We start from the raw sequence: 21,731 nt of genomic DNA, 5'->3' as shown, positions 1-21,731 counted from the left end.
TGATGCTTCCTAAGCCCCACTTAACTTCATATTCCAGGATGTTTGGCTGTAGGTGAGTGATCACACCATGGTGATTATCTGGGGCATGAAAATTTTCTTTGTATAATTCTGTGTATTCTTGCCAATTCTCCTTAATAACTTCTGCTTCTGTTAGATCCATATCATTTCTTTCCTTTATTGTGCCCATCTTTGCATGATTATATTGGATAGTTTAAATGAGTGACATTGAGACTACCCAGAGAAGATGAAGTAGGAGGAATAGAACACATCCCTGCTCTACTCTCTTTTAGGGGATACTTATCTTATTCTTCCCTTACAAAGACTCTTAAAGGAAAATGTTACTGTCTCTAAGAGATTCAGTACCTTATCCATATACCCATAGCCATAGAGAGATGCTGTGAGTCAAACCTATGGATAAATATTTCTAAAGTCAAACAGCATTTGTGATAGCAGTGAACTATCAGCATCAACTACAGAATTTAAAGGACACAATGTGAACTGAAAATGTGAGTTACCTTTTCAAAAAGCAGGCAAAGGTGTCTCTACAGGTATTAAAATGTAAAACTTATTTTTTTCTGTGGTCTCTTTTGACTCTCATAGTGTTTTTAATTTGATATTTAATTTTGTTCTAAGTAAAGAAAAATTAGCATTAATCATTCAGTCATTATTATATTCTGCAATGTGATTTTGAAAGAGAAATATAAAAGCACTTACTTTATATGGAAAATAGCCAATAATACATTATTTTTATTTGACAACTCATACATGCACATGTATTGTTAACAGAATAATGGAAACACTGCACTGAACTAACTAAAATGTTCTTATTTCAGTTAATGATGTGTGCACAGTCTACCAATACTCTCTACTTAAAGTTTACCAAAGATGAAAAAATGAAAAAAAGTTGAAAAAATGAGAAATTATAGGGTACTTTATCTTTTGCGTTCCTTTTATGTCTTCTTTTTTCAACTTAAATAGCTTGGTAACACAAGAAAGTAACATAAATAGGAAAGAACATGATAGGGTTTCTTGCTGGTTCATATTTGTTGGAATGCCATTGCTTGCTTTCTGTGTTTGAAGCATATTATAGTTTGGATGGAAAATGTGGCCTCTCTTACACCTTTTCCTGGCTCATAGTATCACTTGTTTTCCATACATTTTAGTCATATGTATTTTGTGCTCATGGGATGCCATAGCATGATAGGTGAAGACAATTGCAAGGAATGGCAGACATTGGCTGTATCTTCTTTGTTCATGCATGTAATCCATATATATATATATATATTTTTTACAAACATACAATCAAGAAACTAAGACACTGGATTAAAATTCAATTAAAAAATTCAAAACAATAATGGCAGAGCATTCAACTAATCATGCTGTCATTACAGTTTGTATGTCCATGAAGTAAGACCTCCGATTTTAAATTCTGAGCTGCGGGGCCATATCACAATAAATAGAACAACACTCTTCCTGAAATTAACACATGACACCACAGAGTTGTGAACAAATTACCTGTCAGTGTACCTTCTTACAGAGGGTATGTTTGCCAATTTTATGGAAGCAATTCATGTCCAGAAGGTTCAGTGTTTAAACTCAACTGATGTTGAGTATATATTTCAGGAGGTTTACAGTGATTAAATAATAGGTGGCTCAGAGGTTAAAGCATCTACCTTTAATGCGGGAAACCTGGGTTCGATCCCTGGGTCAAGAAGATCCCCTGGAGAAGGAAATGGCAACCCACTTCAGTAGTCTTGCCTGAAGAATCTCATGGACAGAGGAGCCTGGTGGGCTACAGTCCACAGGGTCTCAAAGAGTCGGACACAACTGAGCGACTTCACTTATGCTCTGAAATTAACCATTGGTTTTAAGGACTGTGAATGGTAGTGAAGGAATTTCAGTTGGGTGGTCAGATGACCAGGTAAGTAAAGAAATGTAATTTTTGTTCAACCATTACTAATTCTGAGTTATAAATGAGAGATATGGGACAGAGAATAAATACACGAAGGCACTTATTTAAACCCACTAAATACAAAAAGCTAAGTCCTAGAACTAGAACATGAGGACCCACAGGGTCACAAGAGTGCCTGTGCTTACAAGACAAAGGTACCTGCTTAAGGCAGGTAAAGTTGACTTGAACATAGTAAGTACTCAAAAAGAAGTTGCTATTATTGTGGTGATTGTCATTATTATCAAAACGTTTGAAAGCAGATTTTGGTCTTCACAGTGAAGCTTTGAAGAATTCTCTAAGACAAGAACAGTTAACAAAATAACTAAATATATGAACAAAATATAGTTGCAAATATAGTTTGTTAGCAAAACTCCTAAGTTTTGCTCCATATTTATTCTAAACTGTGGCTATTAAAGTTGACTTGAAAGAGTTAACAGAACTAGCTTCTTTAACATTTATATAAAAAAGAAAGACAATAATGTTGCAAAACAGTTTCTATTCTCTAAGTCTGATGAGTTTAAGATTTATTCCATGTTCTCAGCAGTTTCAGAAAGTTTAGTAAATTTTGTGCATATATATACACTTTTAGGAAATTGGCTTACTGTAGAAGGCAGGCTTCCCTAGTGGGTGCCTAGTGACCTCCCTAGTGGTTCAGCCAGTAAAAATTCATCTGCAGTGCAACAGACCTGGGTTCGATCCCTGGCTTGGGAAGATCCCCTGGAGAAGGGAAGGGCTACCCACTCCAGTATTCTGGCCTGAAGAATACTGGGCTGTATAGTACATGGGGTCACAAAGAGTCAAACACAACTGAGCGACTTTCACTTTCAATACTTTCAGAAGGCAATGCAACATGGTTGCATCTAAATAGATTAAATCCACTGTTTTTCTTCTAAAAAATATATAAAATCATTCTCTACTGGAGTAAAGTAAACATAATCCTGACATAGTTCCATAGCAAGGGATAAAAAAGAAGAAATAAGCTTCCATTCTGCCAGTAACTAAATGTACTCAAAATTTCACAGAAGAAAATACCAGCCTATGTATACCATGCTAATTGTTTCTAAATAAAACTGGGGGGGAAAAAGAAACAACTTGTCTTATAAACCTGTAAAAAAAACTCCAGGTTTATATTTTAAGAAGAAAATAGGAACTATAAAAAATTTGAGGTAAGTATTAAAGGAGAAGTAGTGGAAAAATGGGGAGGAAGTATCCCAGAAGATTTTGGGGGGATGTAAATTTATTTTTCTGGTTTTGTAAGAAAAATTTATAAAGATTTTGGGTTAGCAATATCCATCAGCATTAATAGCTTGGTGCGTGTGACCTACAAAAGAGTCTGTCTTTTGGGTCGGAAACAAAATTAAGCTATCCAGTCAAGAGGCTGAATTAACAACAAGAAACCCAAGATGCTGATCAATATTAACTTATGCTTTTCATAATGCAGCATACAGTTTTCCAGTACCAGTGAGTGTAGGTAAGAAGCAGAAGTCATCAAAAATAATTGTATTCTTATTTTATTAAGGATGTGTAAAGAGATGGAGTAAAAATCAACAGGTTCATGATAAAACTATCATTTTATATAATATAATGTAAACATCTATTTGCACAAGATAATATTATATCTATTTAAGAATATAGCCTCAGGAAAACAGAAATCACCACCTTAGCATCATAACTTACAACTTTCATTTTATTTGTTTCAATCCAGGCAGTTTTCAAGCAAATATATCAATAAATTCATCTTCTAAACTAACCATAACTCTTTTCTCTATCTAATTTCTTGTTCAGGTTGTATGCAAATCAAAATATCTTCTAAGGGCCTGCTATGCAGAAGTCACATAAAAGGATGATTATAGAAATAAAATCTCCTTATCACAAAGTTACCAACAATTCATAGAGAAAAGACATTTCCCTGTCTAAAGCAATAAGACCAGAAAAAAAAAAAAAAAAAAAAACAGGGAAAAAAAAGTTTACTAAATATGTGTTAAAACACTCTTCCTATTCTGTTGCTGCTCTAACACACTACCAAAAAACTTAGTGGCTTAAAACAGCACACATTTATATTGTCTTACAATTCAACAGGTCAAAAGTTTAAAATGGGTCTTACTGGGTTAAAATCAAGTTTTCAGCAGGACTACATTTATTCCATCTAGAGGCTTTAGGACAGCACCCATATCCTCGCTCTTCCCAGATACTAAAGGTCACACACATTTATTAACATGTTTCCTTCCTATTCAGAGCCAGCAACAGTGAATCCTGGTTCTCACATCACATCACATCACTTTTACCTCCTCTTTGCTAATTTCTTTCATTTTTCAAGATCGTTTGATTACATTAAACATACCTAGATAACCCAAGATAAATGGCAGCTGGATTAGGAGTTTGGGGATTAATATATACATACTAAAAAACCATGTGTGCATACTCAGTCATGTCCAACTCTTTGCTACCCTATGGACTGTAGCCCTCCAGGCTCCTCTGTCCGTAGGATTCCCCAGACAAGAATACTGGAGTGGGTTGCCATTTCCTACTTCAGGGGATCTTCCCAACCCAGGAATTGAACCCACATCCCCCTGTGTCTCCTGCATTGGTGGGCAGATTCTTTACCACTGTATCACTTGGGAACATATTACTATATATAAAGTAGATAACCAAGAAGGACCTACTGCAGAACACGGAGAACTGTATCTGTATTTTGTAATAAGCTGTAAGGGAAAATAATATGAAAAATAGATAAAATATGCATATGTATAAGTGAACACTTTTCTGTATACCTGAAACTAACAGCATTGTAAATTTACTACACTACACTTAAAAAAAAAAAGAAAAAGAAAAGGACAGCTGATTAGCAACTGTAATTCTCCCTGCAATCTTAATTTTCCTTAGCTACATAAGATAAAATAGTCACAGTTTCTGGAAATTAGAGGTTGAATATCTGTGAGGGTACTGTGTATAGTTATGTTTTTAGAGTAGTAGGGAAAATGTTATGTAAAAGACATGAAACTTACACTATGCTTTGATATTTATGTAAAATACAGGAGAAATCTACTAGAAATTTTAAGAATATCAAGTGATAAAATCTCTTTAATATTAGTTCTAATAAAGTCAGAACTTGTGTCTAGTCTATGATCAATAAAGATAAATGCTATATGTTCATATTGCTTTTTTAAAAACAGGCCTAAATTAATAAAATAGTTATTAAAGACTGATTTTTAATACATATATTAGGGTCAACACAAATTTTGGAAGATCTCTTGAAATGATTCTAATCCAAGTTTGTACAAAATGCATTTTTTATATTGTTAACAAAACATCACTGTAAATATATTCAAGCAGCATATAATTCAGTATGTTTTCAATTATTTTCAGCAAGATTGTTTTATTTCAGCTTAATGTATAGTACTTTAATTCCTTAACATTCAAAATGTTCAATAAAATGACAAACTCTCATTTAACCTAAACATAAAATTATCTTTAAAAAACACAAATATTTTTGGTCAAGGAAAAACACTGCATTTTGTAAAACCTTTACAACCATCTGCTTTTAAATACATCTGAGTCAGTGGCCATTTTTTACCTCATTTTAATCTAGATGTTTGGTGTCTCAGGGAGAAAAAATTAGCTCTTATTTCATGAACACCTGAACAGGCCTCAAATCTAGATGAATGACACTGTTACATGGATAGATAATCCATTTTTCTATAGTGACAATCTGCTATAATATTTCAGCAGTGCCCCTTTCAAGATATGCTGTTAGATGCTCAAATCTATGCTTTAGTCCCTGAAATGACAAGTTTTAAAAAGGAACCATGGATGAATCATTTAGTAAAAGAACAGATATAATACACAGAAGGCAATGATCCCTCTTATACAATTAAATGACATGACAATGATGAAGTAATATTCTTATTTTTATATGTTTATAATAAATAGGACAATGATATCTTTTATCTTTCCCTCAAAGTACAGCTTCAATGCCTTTGATGAGAATGCGATTGATATAACAGATATCTTCAAAAAATGTAGAGTGCAGCCACATTCAATTTCTGTTTATTATGTCAAATAACTGATGTACTTTGGGGACATCCTTGTATTATTATACAATATAACATATTATGTCACATATTCACAGCGAATGAACATGTTAACATGTTAAGAGGCTCCTTCCTGCAGAAATACTACTAAATTATTGACATAATTACAATTGTAAAGGCAACAGTATTTTATATAAAGTAATATCACAAATTTGAATAGTTATGAACAGATATAAAAGGAGCAGTTGGTACCTCAAAGTCCCTATAGAAGTTGACCTAGTTTAGGGGCATTTAAGGGGCTTCCCTGGTGGCTCAGATAGTAAAACATATACCTGCAATGTGGGACACCTAGGTTCGATCCATGGGTGGAGAAGATCCCCTAGAGGAGGGCATAGGAACCCACTCCAATATTCTTGCCTGGAGAAGTCCCGTGAACAGAGGAGCCTGCAGGTTGCAGTCCACGGAGTTGCAAAGAGTCAGACATGACTGAGTCACTAAGTGCAGCACACAGCACAGGGACATTAAAGTGAATTTCTGGAAGGTTGGGAACAGATGCTTTCTGAAGTTTTCAAAAATTCATAAAATATATACTAAAGTATATATATATATATATGTATGTATGTATATATATGTATATATATATACACATACACACACATATACATGTAGGCATATACATATATAAAGTATATTTAAGCTGATATCTTTTAGGGAGTATTATTGGATACTATCTCTCCAAATTTCTTTGTCCCTTTTTGTTCTTTGTCTCTTTTTCTTTTTTTGATCTCTTTTGTCTTTTTTCTTTGTCTCTTCTTTTGTTTTTTCTCTTTGCGTTCATTTTGGATAATTTGCATTGAACTGGCCTGAAGGCCACTGGTACTTTGTATATATATATACATATATATAAAATAAATGTAATTGCATAGTAAATATGATATATATGATTTATTTTAATTGTCTTACCATTGTCCCTGTATTCTGTGGACTACCATTTTGCACACAGAGAAAACATGAGAATCAGCATATACCTGCCTATCTTCATCTTCAGAAGCTAAAATCTTATTCTTTGTGAATACCTGAGATAAGATAAGGTATGGATATAAATGAGCTCTTTGGTCTCTTTGATATACTGTCCTCATAAACCTAGTAAAGAAGTGTGGGGCAGAGTTAGTGGGGTGTGAGTAGGACCACACAAGGTTCTAATACTCAGCACTAGCTCATATGTGTTCATTAAAGTTATTTAGAACACCAGTTTATCCCATCTTGTGTACATGCATGCTAAGTCACTCCAGTCATGTCCAACTCTTTGCAAACCTGTGGACTGTAGTCTGCCAGGCTTCTCCCTCCATGGGATTCTCCCAGCAAGAATACTGGAATTGGTTTTGCCAGGCCCTTCTCCAGGGGATTATAGCAACCCAGGGATCTCAAACTAGTATGCAAGACATTTACACCTCTTGTGTCTCCTGCATTGACAGGACACTAGCACTTTACCACTAGCACCACCTGTGAAGCCCTTATTCCTTCTTACCCCCACTGAATGTGACCATCTTGAAACTGCTGGTCATCCATGGAGGAAGTCAATTATGGATCATGTACCCACTGGGAATTCCCAGTCAATTTCTAGATTTTAGTTTATTTAGGTGTGTTTGGGGTTCTTAATTTGGTAATATGTTTTCAGAAAACTATAAACTTGCAAGTTATCAAAACTCTCATTGTTAGAGTGAGAAAGAAAATTCCTCATGAATTTCTAAACTCCAATTTGAGAATTTCCATTATATATTTAATTTTAGGAGCTTAAAATATGTATAAGAATTTTCCTTTAATCCTTTATATTTTATAATGTAGATAAGTAAGCTCTACTGAATAAAATATTCAAAATAAAACTATGACATACAAAGAATTTGAAATAATTTCTTATATTCAAAAATTTAAAAACTAGTTAAGAAAGCAAATGAAACAAAATTAAAAAAGAGAAGTTTAATAAATAGCGTTTGGCAGTGATAATTTGTGAAAGTTGCTCAGTTGTATCCAACTCTTTATGACCCCATGGACTGTACATTCCATGGGATTCTCCAGGCCAGAATACTGGAGTGGGTAGCCTTTCCCTTCTCCAGGAGACCTCCCCAACCCAGGGATCAAAGCCAGGTCTCCCACATTGCAGGTGGATTATTTACCGGCTGATCCACAAGGGAAGCCCAGTAATAACATCTGTGGCATAAATAAATCCATATAAGAGTTAAGATAATTTTATTTAAAGCCTTTAGTTGCTTTTAAGCTACTACAGATGAGAAGAGATAAAAGTTCTAACTTGACTGCCTCTTTAACTAAAAAACGAAAACTGTAATAGCTTAAGAAATCTTCTTGCATTGCCAGGTTATTCTGATTATTCATTTTTTATTCATATATATTTACAGAGCATTTGGGAGGTCATAAACTCAGTATCAAGAACTATATCTAGGCCACAAGTAGCACTGTAAGTAACAAATCTAAAGACATAATAGTTCTGAGAGACTTAGGTATGGATGGTAAGGGCAAACAAGTTTCTTTAGAATAAAATAATAAATCAAGTTCAGTTCAGTTCAGCTCAGTCACTCAGTCATGTCCTAATCTTTGCAACCCCATGAATCGCAGCACGCCAGGCCTCCCTGTCCATCACCAACTCTAAGAGTTCACTCAAATTCATATCCGTCGAGTTGGTGATGCCATCCAGGCATCTCATCCTCTGTCGTCCCCTTCTCCTCCTGCACCCAGTTCCTCCCAGCATCAGAATCTTTTCCAATGAGTCAACTCTTCGTATGAGGTGGCCAAAGTACTGGAGTTTCAGCTTTAGCATCATTCCTTCCAAAGAACACCCAGGGCTGATCTCCTTCAGAATGGACTGGTTGGATCTCCTCGCAGTCCAAGGGACTCTTAAGAGACTTCTTCAACACCACAGTTCAAAAGCATCAATTCTTCAGCACTCAGTTTTCTTCATAGTCCAACTCTGTTATCCATACATGACCACTGGAAAAACCATAGCCTTAACTAGACGGACTTTTGTTGGCAAAGTAATGTCTCTGCTTTTCAATATGCTATCTAGGTTGGTCATAATTTTCCTTCCCAAGTAGCAAAAACAGCAGAGTTAAACAGCACAAAGTAAAAACAAAAATTCTGTAATTATTAAAGGCTAGAGTAAAGCAGATAGTCAAAAATTCAGATAAGAAAAGCTTCTTTGAATTTTTATATTAAGACAAACCTTGAGTTTAATAGTTATATATATATTTTCTACTTCCTATATAGGTGTTTAAAAATCCAAATATGAAAACAGCTATCCATACACTAAAGTGAAACAACAAAAGGAACAATAGAATTAGGCAGTAAAACTGATCATTCTGTGGGATGACATCACCAATATGGCGGAGTAGGAGACTCCAGTCTCCATACCTCAATAAAGATCAACAATTAAATAGAAATCTATTAAAAAAAAAAAAAAAAAAAGCAGCTCTGGGAAAACTCTGGAGTCAATGAAAGAAATTTTAGCAATACAGTGGAACATAAAAAAAATTGAGAGTAGCCATATATATAGAAAGTTCTAAAGACCTCAGCAAAAAAAATCTGCACCTAATAAACTAATATAGTAAAGTTTAGGGATATAAAATCAACAAACAAAAATCAGTTGATGTTCTATACATCAACATAGAATTATCTGAAAAATATATAAAGAAAACAACCCCATTTACAGTAATATCAAAAATAATAGAATACTTAAGAATAAGTAAAAGATCTATACACTGAAAACCATAAAATATCACTGTAAGAATCTGAAGAACAAATAAATGGAATGATACGTCATGTTTATGGATCAGTAGAGTTAATATTGTGAAAATGTCCATATAAAATGTTCAATGTATTCCCTACAAAATGCCAATAGCTTTTCTCAAATAAATTGAAGCAATACTAAAATTCTATTGAACCGCAAAAGACCCTAAAAAGTAAACTTGAGAAAGAACAAAGCAAGAGACATTATATTTCATAGTTTCAAACTACTTCACAAAATTATAATAATCAAAAAATATAGAACCAGAATAAAAAGACACATAGACCAATGAAACATAACTGAGAGCCCAGAAATAAATCCACACTTATATGATCAAATGACATTTGACAAAGGAGCCAAGAATACTCAATGTGGAGAGGATTGTCTCTTTAATAACTGGTGAAACCATATATTTATGCAAAATAAAAAATTGGAATTTTTTTCTTTCCCTCTCGCTCATAGATATTTTACTAAACCATTTTTTTGTATAATTGTTTTACATCATGTTAGTTTCTTCAGAACAATGAAGTGAATCAGCCATATATATATGTATGTCCCCTCCTTGAAATTCCTTCCCATCCCCCACCACCATACCACCCATTTACAGAGAACCAAGCTAAATTCCCTGTGCTATACAGCAGCTTCCCACTAGCTGTATGTTTTACATATGATAGTGTATTTATGTCAATCCTAATATTTCAATTCATCCCATTCTCCCCTTTCTCATCTCCATATTGACATGTGCATTCTCTATATCTATGGCTCTATTCTCTCCCTGCAAATAAGTTCATCTGTAACTTTTTTTTTCTATATTCCACATATATACATTATATACAATATTTGCTTTTCTCTTTCTGAGTTACTTTACTCTGTATGACAGACTCCGGATCCATCTACTTATCTATAAACAAAGCAATGAACAAAGGATTAATATCCAAAATATACAAACAACTCATACAACTCAATATCAAAAACAAAAACAACAATCCAATCAAAAAATGGTCAGAAGACCTAAACAGACATTTCCCCAAAGACATACAGAAGACCAAGAGGCACATGAAAAAACACTCAGTATCAATAATTATTAAAGAAATACAAATACACACTACAATGAGGTATCATCTCACACCAGTCAGAATGGCCATCAACAAAAATCTACAAGCAATAAATGCTGGGCATTGAGAGGGCGTTGAGAAAAGGGAATCCTCTTGCACTGTTAGTGGGAATGTAAATTGATACAGCCACTATGGAAAACAGTATGGAGGCTTAAAAAACTAAAATTAGAACTACTGTATGACTCAGCATTCCCACTGCTGAGTATATACCTTGAGAAAATTAAATGCTCATTGCAACACTATCATATTCAAGACCTGGAAGCAACCTAAATATCCATTGACAGATGGATGGACAAAGAATATGTGGCACATATGTACAATAGAATATTGTTGTTGCTGTTCAGCCACTTGTCATGTCCAAATCTGTGTGACTCCATGGACTGCAGCATGCCAGACCTTCCTGACCCTCACTATCTCCTGGAGTTTGCCAAGGTCCATGTCCATTGACTTGGTGGTGCTATCCAACCATCTCTTCATCTGCCTGCCTCTTCTTTTGCCTTCAATCTTTCCCAGCATCAGGGGCTTTTCCAATGAGTCACCTCTTTGCATCAGGTGGCCAAAGTATTGGAGCTTCTGCTTCAGAATCAGTTCTTCCAATGAAAATTCAGTGTTGGTTTCCTTCACGATTGGCTGGTTTAATCTCCTTGAAGTCCAAGGAACTCTCAAAAGTCTTCTCCAGTGCCACAATTTGAAAGCATCAATTCTTTGGTGCTCAGTCTACTTGATGACCTAAACAATAGAATATTATTAAGCCATAAAAAGGGATGAAATTGGGCTATTTGTAGAACTTTTTCTTATATCACTCACACACAGAGAAAAAGCTAGAACTAGAATAAGGAATTAAATGTCATGACTCAAAATTGTAAAAGTTCTAGAAGAAAACATGGAGGCAAATCTCCTTCTCCTTGGGAATTCTCCTTGGAAATAATTTTTTGGATATGACCTAAATAATATCCACAGCTGGGTATTGTTTTTGCTTTTGCTCCATCCCTTCGTTCTTTCTGGAGTTATTTCTCCACTGATCTCCAGTAGCATATTGGGCACCTACTAACTTGGGGAGTTCCCCTTTCAATATCCTATCATTTTGCCTTTTCATACTGTTCATGGGATTCTCAAGGCAAGAATACTGAAGTGGTTTGCCATTCCCTTCTCCAGTAGACCACATTCTGTCAGACTTCTTCACCATGACCCGCCCATCTTAGGTTGCCCCACAGGCATGGCTTAGTTTCATTGAGTTAGACAAGGCTGTGGTCCTAGTGTGATTAGATTGACTAGTTTTCTGTGAGTATGGTTTCAGTGTGTCTGCCCTCTAATGCCTTCTTGCAACACCTACCATCTTACCTGGGTTTCTCTTACCTTGGGCATGGGGTATGTCTTCACAGCTGCTCCAGCAAAGCGCAGGCATTGTTCCTTACCTTGGACTAGGGGTATGTCCTCACTGCTGCCCTTTCTGACCTTCAACGTGGGATAGCTCCCTAAGCCCTCCTGTGCCTGCGCATCCACCGCTCCTTGGACGTGGAGTTGCTCCTCCCAGCCGCCGCCCCTGACCTCGGACTTGGGTAGCTCCTCTCTGCTGTTCCTGCGCTGATGCAGCCTGGAACTCTCGGCTGCTGCCCCTGACCTCGGATGTGTAGTAACTCTTCTTGGCCACCGACCTTCGGGCATAGGGTCCTCCCGGGTTCTGCCCCTGACCTCGGATGTGGGGTAGCTCCTGAAGGCCGTGCTTAGTGCGCGGTCACAGCCGCCCACGCTTAGTGCACTGGTTGAAGCCAACCATGCTTGTGACTGGTGATAGAAGCAAGGTCTGATGCTGTAAACAGCAATATTGCATAGGAACCTGGAATGTTAGGTCCACGAATCAAGGCAAATTTGAAGTGGTCAAACAAGAGATGGCAAGAGTGAATGTTGACATTCTAGGAGTCAGCGAACTAAAATGGACTGGAATGGGTGAATTTAACTCAGATGACAATTATATCTACTACTGCAGTCAGGAATCCCACAGAAGAAATGGAGTAGCCATCATGTCAACAAAAGAGTCTGAAATGCAGTACTTGGATGCAATCTCAAAAACGACAGAATGATCTCTGTTCATTTCGAAGGCAAACCATTCAATATCACAGTAATCCAAGCCTATGCCCCAACCAGTAATGCTGAAGAAGCTGAAGTTGAATGGTTCTATGAAGACCTACAAGACCTTTTAGAATTAACACCCAATAAAGATGTCCTTTTCATTATAGGGGAATGGAATGCAAAAGGAGGAAGTCAAGAAACACCGGAGTAACAGGCAAATTTGGCCTTGGAATACACTATGAAGCAGGGCAAAGACTAATAGAGTTTTGCCAAGAAAATGTAGTGGTCATAGCAAACACCCTCTTCCAACAACACTAAAGAAGAATCTACACATGGACATCACCAGATGGTCAACACTGAAATCAAATTTATTATGTTTTTACATCCAAAGATGGAGAAACTCTATACAGTCAACAAAAACAAGACCAGGAGCTGACTGTGGCTCAGATCATGAACTCCTTATTATCAAATTCAGACTTAAATTGAAGACCATTGACCATTCAGGTATGACCTAAATCAAATCCCTTATGATTATACAGTGGAAGTGAGAAATAGATTTAATGGCCTAGATCTGATAGAGTGCCTGATGAATTATGGACTGAGGTTCGTGACATTGTACAGGAGACAGGGATCAAAACCATCCCCATGGAAAAGAAATGCAAAAAAGCAAAATGGTTGTCTGGGGAGGCCTTACAAATAGCTGTGAAAAGAAGAGAAGTGAAAAGCAAAGGAGAAAATGAAAGATATAAGCATCTGAATGTTCCAAAGGCAAGCAAGAAGAGATAAGAAAGCGTTCCTCAGCTATCAGTGCAAAGAAATAGAAAAATCAACAGAGTGGGAAAGACTAGAGAGCTCTTCAAGAAAATTAGAGATACCAAGGGAACATTTCATGCAAAGATGGGCTTGATAAAGGACAGAAATGGTATGGACATAACAGAAGCAGAAGATATTAAGAAGAGGTGGCAAGAAAACATAGCAGAACTGTTCCAAAAAGATCTTCACAACCCAGATAATCACGATGGTGTGATCACTGACCTAGAGCCAGATATCCTGGAATGTGAAGTCCAGTGGGCCTTAGAAAGCATCACTACGAACAAAGCTAGTGGAGGTGATGGAATTCCAGTTGAGCTATTTCAAACCCTGAAAGATGGTGCTGTGAAAGTGCTGCACTCAATATGCCAGCAAATTTGGAAAACTCAGCAGTGGCCACAGGACTGGAAAGGGTCAGTTTTCATTACAATCCCAAAGAAAGGCAATGCCAAAGAATGCTCAAACTACCGCACAACTGCACTCATCCAACATGCTAGTAAAGTAATGCTCAAAATTCTCCAAGCCAGGCTTCAGCAATATGTGAACCGAGAACTTCCTGATGTTCAAGCTGGTTTTAGAAAAGGCAGAGGAACCAGAGATCAAATTGCCAACATCCACTGGATCATCAAAAAAGCAAGAGAGTTCCAGAAAAGCATCTATTTCTGCTTTATTGACCATGCCAAATCCTTTGACTGTGTGGATCATGATAAACTGTGGAAAATACTGAAAGAGATGGGAATACCAGACCACCTGACCTGCCTCTTGAGAAATCTGTATGCAGGTCAGGAAGCAACAGTTAGAACTGGACATGGAACAATAGACTGGTTCCAAATAGGAAAAGGAGTACAACAAGGCTGTATATTGTCACCCTGCTTGTTTAACTTATATGCAGAGTACATCATGAGAAATGCTGGACTGAAAGGAACACAAGCTGGAATCAAGATTGCCGAGAGGAATATCAATAACCTCAGATATGTAGATGACATCACCCTTATGGCAGAAAGTGAAGAGGAACTAAAAAGCCTCTTGATGAAAGTGAAAGTGGAGAGTGAAAAAGTTGGTTTAAAGCTCAAAATTCAGAAAACAAAAATCATGGCACCTGGTCCCATCACTTTATGGGAAATAGATGGGGAAACAATGGAAACAGCATCAGACTTTATTTTGGGGGGCTCCAAAAGCACTGCAGATGGTGACTGCAACCATGAAATTAAAAAATACTTACTCCTCGGAAGGAAAGTTATGACCAACCTAGATAGCATATTCAAAAGCAGAGACATTACTTTGCCAACATAGGTCTGTCTTGTGAAAGCTATGGTTTTTCCTGTGGTCATGTATGGATGTGAGAGTTGGACTGTGAAGAAGGCTGAGCACCGAAGAATTGATGCTTTTGAACTGTGGTATTGGAGAAGACTCTTGAGAGTCCCTTGCACTGCAAGGAGATCCAACCAGTCCATTCTGAAGGAGATCAGCCCTGGGAAGGAATCATGCTACAGCTGAAACTCCAGTGTTTTGGCCACCTTATACGAAGAGTTGACTCATTGGAAAAGACTCTGATGCTGGGAGGGATTGGGGGCAGGAGGAGAAGGACACGACAGAGGATGAGATGGCTGGATGGCATCACTGACTCGATGGACGTGGGCCTGAGTGACCTCCAGGAGTTGGTGATGGACAGGGAGGCCTGGCGTGCTGCAATTCATGGGGTCACAAAGAGTCGGACATGATTAAGTGACTGAACTGAACTAAATAATATCCAAAAGTAAAATGAAAAGCAGCAAAAGCATAAATTAGTGTTCAGATTATATCAAACTAAAAAACTTCTGCAAGGCAAAGGAAACAATCAACAAAATGAAAAGGCAATTCATGCAATTATAGAAACTATTTGAACACTATGTGTCTAATAAAAGCTTAATATCCAGAATACATAGGAATTTATAGAATTTAATAGCTAAAGAACAAACAATATAACATAAAAATGGGCAGAAAGAAATGAAAAGATGTACTTCCAGAAAAGACATACAAATTGACAAAAAATAAAATGAAAAGATATTATTGACCATTAATCATCATCAAGAAAATGCAAATCAAAACCAATGAAATATCATCTCATGCCATTTAAAATGACAATTATCAAAAAGACAAGAAGTCAGAAATGCTGGTATAGATATGGAGAGAAGGGAACACACATTTATTGCTGGTGGAAATGGAAATTGGCACAGCCACTATAGAAAACAGTACAAAATTTCCTCAAAACAATTAAAAATAAAATTATCATATAATACAACAATCCCACTTCAAGGTATGTATCCCAAAAATTAAAAATCACTGTCTCAAAGAGGTATCTGCATTCCCATTTTCATTTTAGTGATGTTACATTGGCTAAGACATGGAAACAACCTAAATGTCCATAATTGGATAAATGAATAAAGAATATATGGTGTGTGTGTGTATATATATATATATATATATATATATATATATATATATATGTGTGTGTGTGTGTGTGTGTGTGTGTGTGTGTGTGTGTGTTTGTATATATATATACATATATATGTATATATATACTATGGAATACTAATCAGTCATAAACGCAGGAAATCCTTCCATTTGTGATAATGTGGCTGGAACTTGAGGCCATTATGCTAAAGGAAATAAGTCAGACAGATAAAGAAAAATGCTATATGATCAAAAGGTGCAAACTTTCAGTTATAAATTCTAGGAGTCTAAAGTACAGTATAGTGATTATAGGTAACCATACTCTATTGTATACTTGAAAGTTGCTGGGAGAGGACAGTTTTGATGCTCTTGCCATAACAAGAGCAAAATGGTCATTATGTGAGATGAAGAATGTATTAACCAACTTTACAATGGTAAATATTTAATGATATATAAAATCAAATCATCACATTGTACAACTTAAACACACAATTTTATGGGTTAGTTATATCTCATTATAGCTGGAAGAAAAACTACTCATGTGTGAAGGATATTAGAGTATTTTTTATTAAGGATATAAAATGAATAAAGCTCCTTTCTTCAAAGATTACAAAATTAATTGAGTTAAAAATATGTAGAGACTCAATAAATTTAGAGTTTGGGGCAATATGTACATAATTTCAAGCAGCTTTATAGGTCATAAAAGTGTTTGAAATGTTAAAGAAATATCAAAAACATGAGACAATGTTGAAATAAATGATCCCATTCACCATTGCAATGAAAATAATAAAATACTTAGGAATATATCTACCTAAAGAAACTAAAGACCAATATATAGAAAACTATAAAACACTGGTGAAAGAAATAAAAGAGGACACTAATAGATGGAGAAATATACCATGTTCATGGATCAGAAGAATCAACATAGTGAATATGAGTATATTACTCAAAGCAATATATAGATTCAATGCAATCCCTATCAAGCTACCAATGGTATTTTTCACAGAGCTAGAACAAATAATTTCACAATTTGTATGGAAATACAAAAAACCTCAAATAGCCAAAGCAATCTTGAGAAAGAATGAAACTGGAGGAATCAACCTGCCTGACTTCAAGATATACTACAAAGCTGCAGTCATCAAGACGGTATAGTACTGGCACAAAGACAGAAATATAGATCAATGGAACAAAATAGAAAGCCCAGAGATAAATCCATGCACCTATGGACACCTTACTTTGACAAAGGAGGCAAGAATATACAATGGCTTAAAGACAATCCTTTAACAAGTGGTGCTGTGAAAACTGGTCAACCAATTGTAAAAGAATGAAACTAGAATACTTTCTAACACCATAAACAAAAATAAACTCAAAATCAATTAAAGATCTAAATAAACACATGAAAAGATGCTCAACATCACTCATTATCAGAGAAATGCAAATCAAAACCACAACGAGGTACCATTTCATGCCAGTCAGAATGGCTGGGATCCAAAAGTCTACAAGCAATAAGCGCTGGAGAGGGTGTGGAGAAAAGGGAAACCTCTTACACTGTTGGTGGGAATGCAAACTAGTACAGCCACTATGGAGAACATTGTGCAGATTCTTTATAAAAACTGGAAATAGAACTGCCTTATGACCCAGCAATCCCACTGCTGGGCATACACACCGAGGAAACCAGAATTGAAAGAGACACGTGTACCCCAATGTTCATCGTAGCACTGTTTATAATAGCCAGGACATGGAAGCAACCTAGATGTCCATCAGCAGATGAATGAATAAGAAAGCAGTGGTACATATACATAATGAAGTATTACTCAGCCATTAAAAAGAATACATTTGAATCAGTTCTAATGAGGTGGATGAAACTGGAGCCTATTATACCAAGTAAAGTAAGTCAGAAAGAAAAAACACCAATAAAGTATACTAACACATATATATGGAATATAGAATGTTGGTAATGATAATCCTGTATGCGAGACAGCAAAAGAGACACAGATGTATAGAACAGTCTTTTGGACTCTGTGGGAGAGGGAAAGGGTGGGATAATTTGGGAGAATTGCATTGAAACATGTATAATATCATATAAGAAATGAATCACCCGTCCAGTTTCGATGCAGGATCCAGGATGCTTGGGGCTGGTGCACTGGGATGACCCAGAGGGATGGTATGGGGAGGGAGGTTGGAGGGAGGTTCAGGATTGGGAACATGTGTACACCTGTGGCGGATTCATGTTGATATATGGCAAAACCAATACAATATTGTAAAGTAATTAGCCTCCATTTAAAATAAATAAATTTAAAGAAAAAGAAAAATGGTCTATGTGTGATGAGGGAAATTTATGACCTCAAAAGGCATATCAGAAAAAAAAAGAAAAGAAAACTTCGTAAAAACACTTCAAGTGACTTTTTAAATTTTGTTTCAATTTTATTATAGAAAAAATCTAATGAGGTGGATGAAACTGGAGCCTATTATGCAGAGTGAAGTAAGCCAGAAGGAAAAACACCAATACAGTATACTAACGCATATATATGGAATTTAGAAAGATGGTAACAATAACCCTGTGTATGAGACAGCAAAAGAGACACTGATGTATAGAACAGTCTTATGGACTCTGTGGGAGAGGGAGAGGGTGGGATGATTTGGGAGAATGGCACTGAAACATGTAAAATATCATGTATGAAATGAGATGCCAGTCCAGGTTCGATGCACGATACTAGATGCTTGGGGCTGGTGCACTGGGATGACCCAGAGGGATGGTGTGGGGAGGGAGGAGGGAGGAGAGTTCAGGATGGGGAGCACGTGTATACCTGTGGTGGATTCATTTTGATATTTGGCAAAACTAAAACAATTATGTAAAGTTTAAAAATAAAATAAAATTAAAAATATAAATAAAAGCAATAAATCAAAATAGATACAGTCAAGGTGATATAATTTCCCTTATTTTTTTGCACATTTGAAAATTAGAGTAAGATAACTGCTCAATAAATTCTATTATTATCTTTATGTGGATATTAGATATGATCTTTTTATTTTTTTTAATATCACAGATTACCCCTAGGCATTATTTCTATATTACCAATTTAGTTTTAGTATTTAATTTTGTCCAATGGAAACTGTCCAATGGGCTTCCCTGATAGCTCAGGTGGTAAAGAATCCTCCTACAATGTGGAAGACCTTGGTTCAATCCCTGGATTGGGAAGATCCTAGGAAAAAGGAAAGGCTACCCACTCCAGTATTCTGGCCTGGAATTCCATGGACACATACAGTTGCAAAGAGTCAGACAGGACTGAGTGACTTTCACTTTCAATGTAAAAGTATCTTTTGAAATGCAGGATATATGTTAACAAAAGTAATCATATTCTTCTTTTAGTATAATTTAAGAAAAGCAAATTAATGTGTTTTTATTTTCCAAATAATTATTTAGTTTGAAATGCAACTTTAACAACAGACTATGGAGAGTATAATGAAACTATTAGTAACTTGTCAATGTGGCACTCTAAATAAAATATATATTTAAAACAATAAAAGACCATGTTGTCATTTCCTGTGGATATACCATTATTTGTGAAATATTAAAAGGAAACGATATTAAAACATTTAAATGATGACACTTCTGCAGTTTCACTTAAAATTAAAATCAACAATTAAAAACAGACTAAACCATGATATTGACCCATATGGTAAAATATACTTTATAAAAAATAGGAATATAAGCAATTAATCAAAATGAAAAACTGACATCAAATATTTTCAAAATACTGTAAAACTGAAGGAGAAATCAGTCTAATATGTTTTCCATTAAACATTCAAAATATAAGGATAATCTCATTACTTTTATTAGTAAGTAAAGAGGAATTTGCTTCAAAATAATATTCACAATTTAGGATTAATATTGCTTTTAGTTCAGTTCAATTGCTCAGTCGTGTCCAACTCTTTGCGACCCCATTAACCACAGCATGCCAGGCCTCCCTGTCCATCACCAACTCCCAGAGTCCACCCAAACCATTGTCCATTGAATCGGTGATGCCATCCAAGCATCTCATCCTCTGTCATCCCCTTCTCCTCCTGCCCTCAATCTTTCCCAGCATCAGGGTCTTTTCCAATGAGTCAGCTCTCCACATCAGGTGGCCAAAGTATTGGAGTTCCAGCTTCAACATCAGTCCTTCCAATGAACACCCAGGACTGATCTCCTTTATGATGGACTCATTGGATCTCTTTGCAGTCCAAGGGACTCTCAAGAGGTTTCTCCAACACCACAGTTCAAAAGCATCAATTCTTCTGCACTCAGCTTTCTTTACAGTCCAACTCTCATATCCATATACAATTACTTGAAAAACCATAGCCTTGACTAGATGGACCTTTGTTAACAAAGTAAGTCTCTGCTTTTTAATATGCTGTCTAGGTTTGTCATAACTTTCCTTCCAAGAGTAAGCGTCTTTTAATTTCATGGCTGTAATCACCATCTGCAGTGATTTTAGAGCCTAAAAAAATCAAGTCAGCCTCTGTTTCCACTGTTTCCCCATCTATTTGACATGAAGTGATGGGACCAGATGCCATGATATTGATTTACAAACAGTTATATATTTTGTTATTAAAATACTTTCAGATTTACTTTCCTGAAACTTAGTTTGATCCTATATAAATCTGATATATTTATCTTTCCTATTTTTCATTTTTGATTGGAAATTATGTGCCACGGCTTCGGTAGCGACCGCCTCTCTACGCGGGTGTGAGCTTCACCAGCCCCTCCCCCAGGAGACCGTTGCAGTCGGCCAGCCCCTGCTCCTTGGTAACCATGTATGACCGAAAGGCCATAATCAAGAATGCCGATATGTCGGAGGAGATGCAACAGGACTCGGTGGAGTGTGCTACTCAGGCATTGGAAAAGTATAATATAGAGAAGGACATTGCGGCCCATATCAAGAAGGAGTTTGATAAGAAGTACAACCCCACCTGGCACTGCATCGTGGGGAGGAACTTCCGTAGTTATGTGACACATGAAACCAAACACTTCATCTACTTCTACCTGGGCCAAGTGGCCATTCTCCTGTTCAAATCTGGTTAAAAGCATGGACTGTGCCACACACCCAGTGATCCATCCAAAAACAAGGACTGCAGCCTAAATTCCAAATACCAGAGACTGAAGTCTTCAACCTTGCCTAAGGGAACATCTCCATCTTTGAACCTTTGTTGTGTTTTGTACAGGGCATTCTCTGTACTAGTTTGTGGTTATAAAGCAATTAGTAAAACAGCTTACATTTGTATTTATTTTCTATTCCATACCTCTCTGCCCCGTGTTTTTTCTCTTCAAAATCCATTCCTTTAAAGAAATAAATCTGTTGAAGTGTGCGTTAATTACCGTTTGTTCAAATAATCTATTGAAGATGGCCTATTACTTGATCTTGGGTAGGTTGGTGGGGGTGATTCCTTGAAGTTTTTGTGGAATGTAATAGACTAGCCTATTCAACACTCTGGAGTTTCATTCTTGCCCAGCCTGCTCCTGTTGTACATGGAAGAATACTGCT

General features: G+C 36.2%; 1 protein-coding gene across 1 annotated transcript; it reads left to right on the top strand.

Moving 5' to 3' along the window:
- Window positions 1-20,905: 20,905 nt before the first annotated feature.
- On the top strand, window positions 20,906-21,457 carry LOC109566871 (dynein light chain 1, cytoplasmic-like). The gene has a single exon (XM_019971548.2). It carries the CDS (start codon window positions 21,002-21,004, stop codon window positions 21,269-21,271), a length of 270 nt encoding a protein of 89 aa, XP_019827107.2. The 5' UTR covers window positions 20,906-21,001; the 3' UTR covers window positions 21,272-21,457.
- The last annotated feature ends 274 nt before the right edge of the window (window positions 21,458-21,731 follow it).

This window comes from Bos indicus, chromosome 12 (assembly GCF_029378745.1).
Source record: "Bos indicus isolate NIAB-ARS_2022 breed Sahiwal x Tharparkar chromosome 12, NIAB-ARS_B.indTharparkar_mat_pri_1.0, whole genome shotgun sequence".
NCBI lineage: Eukaryota > Metazoa > Chordata > Mammalia > Artiodactyla > Bovidae > Bos > Bos indicus.
This window is presented reverse-complemented; position numbering and strand designations above follow the sequence as displayed.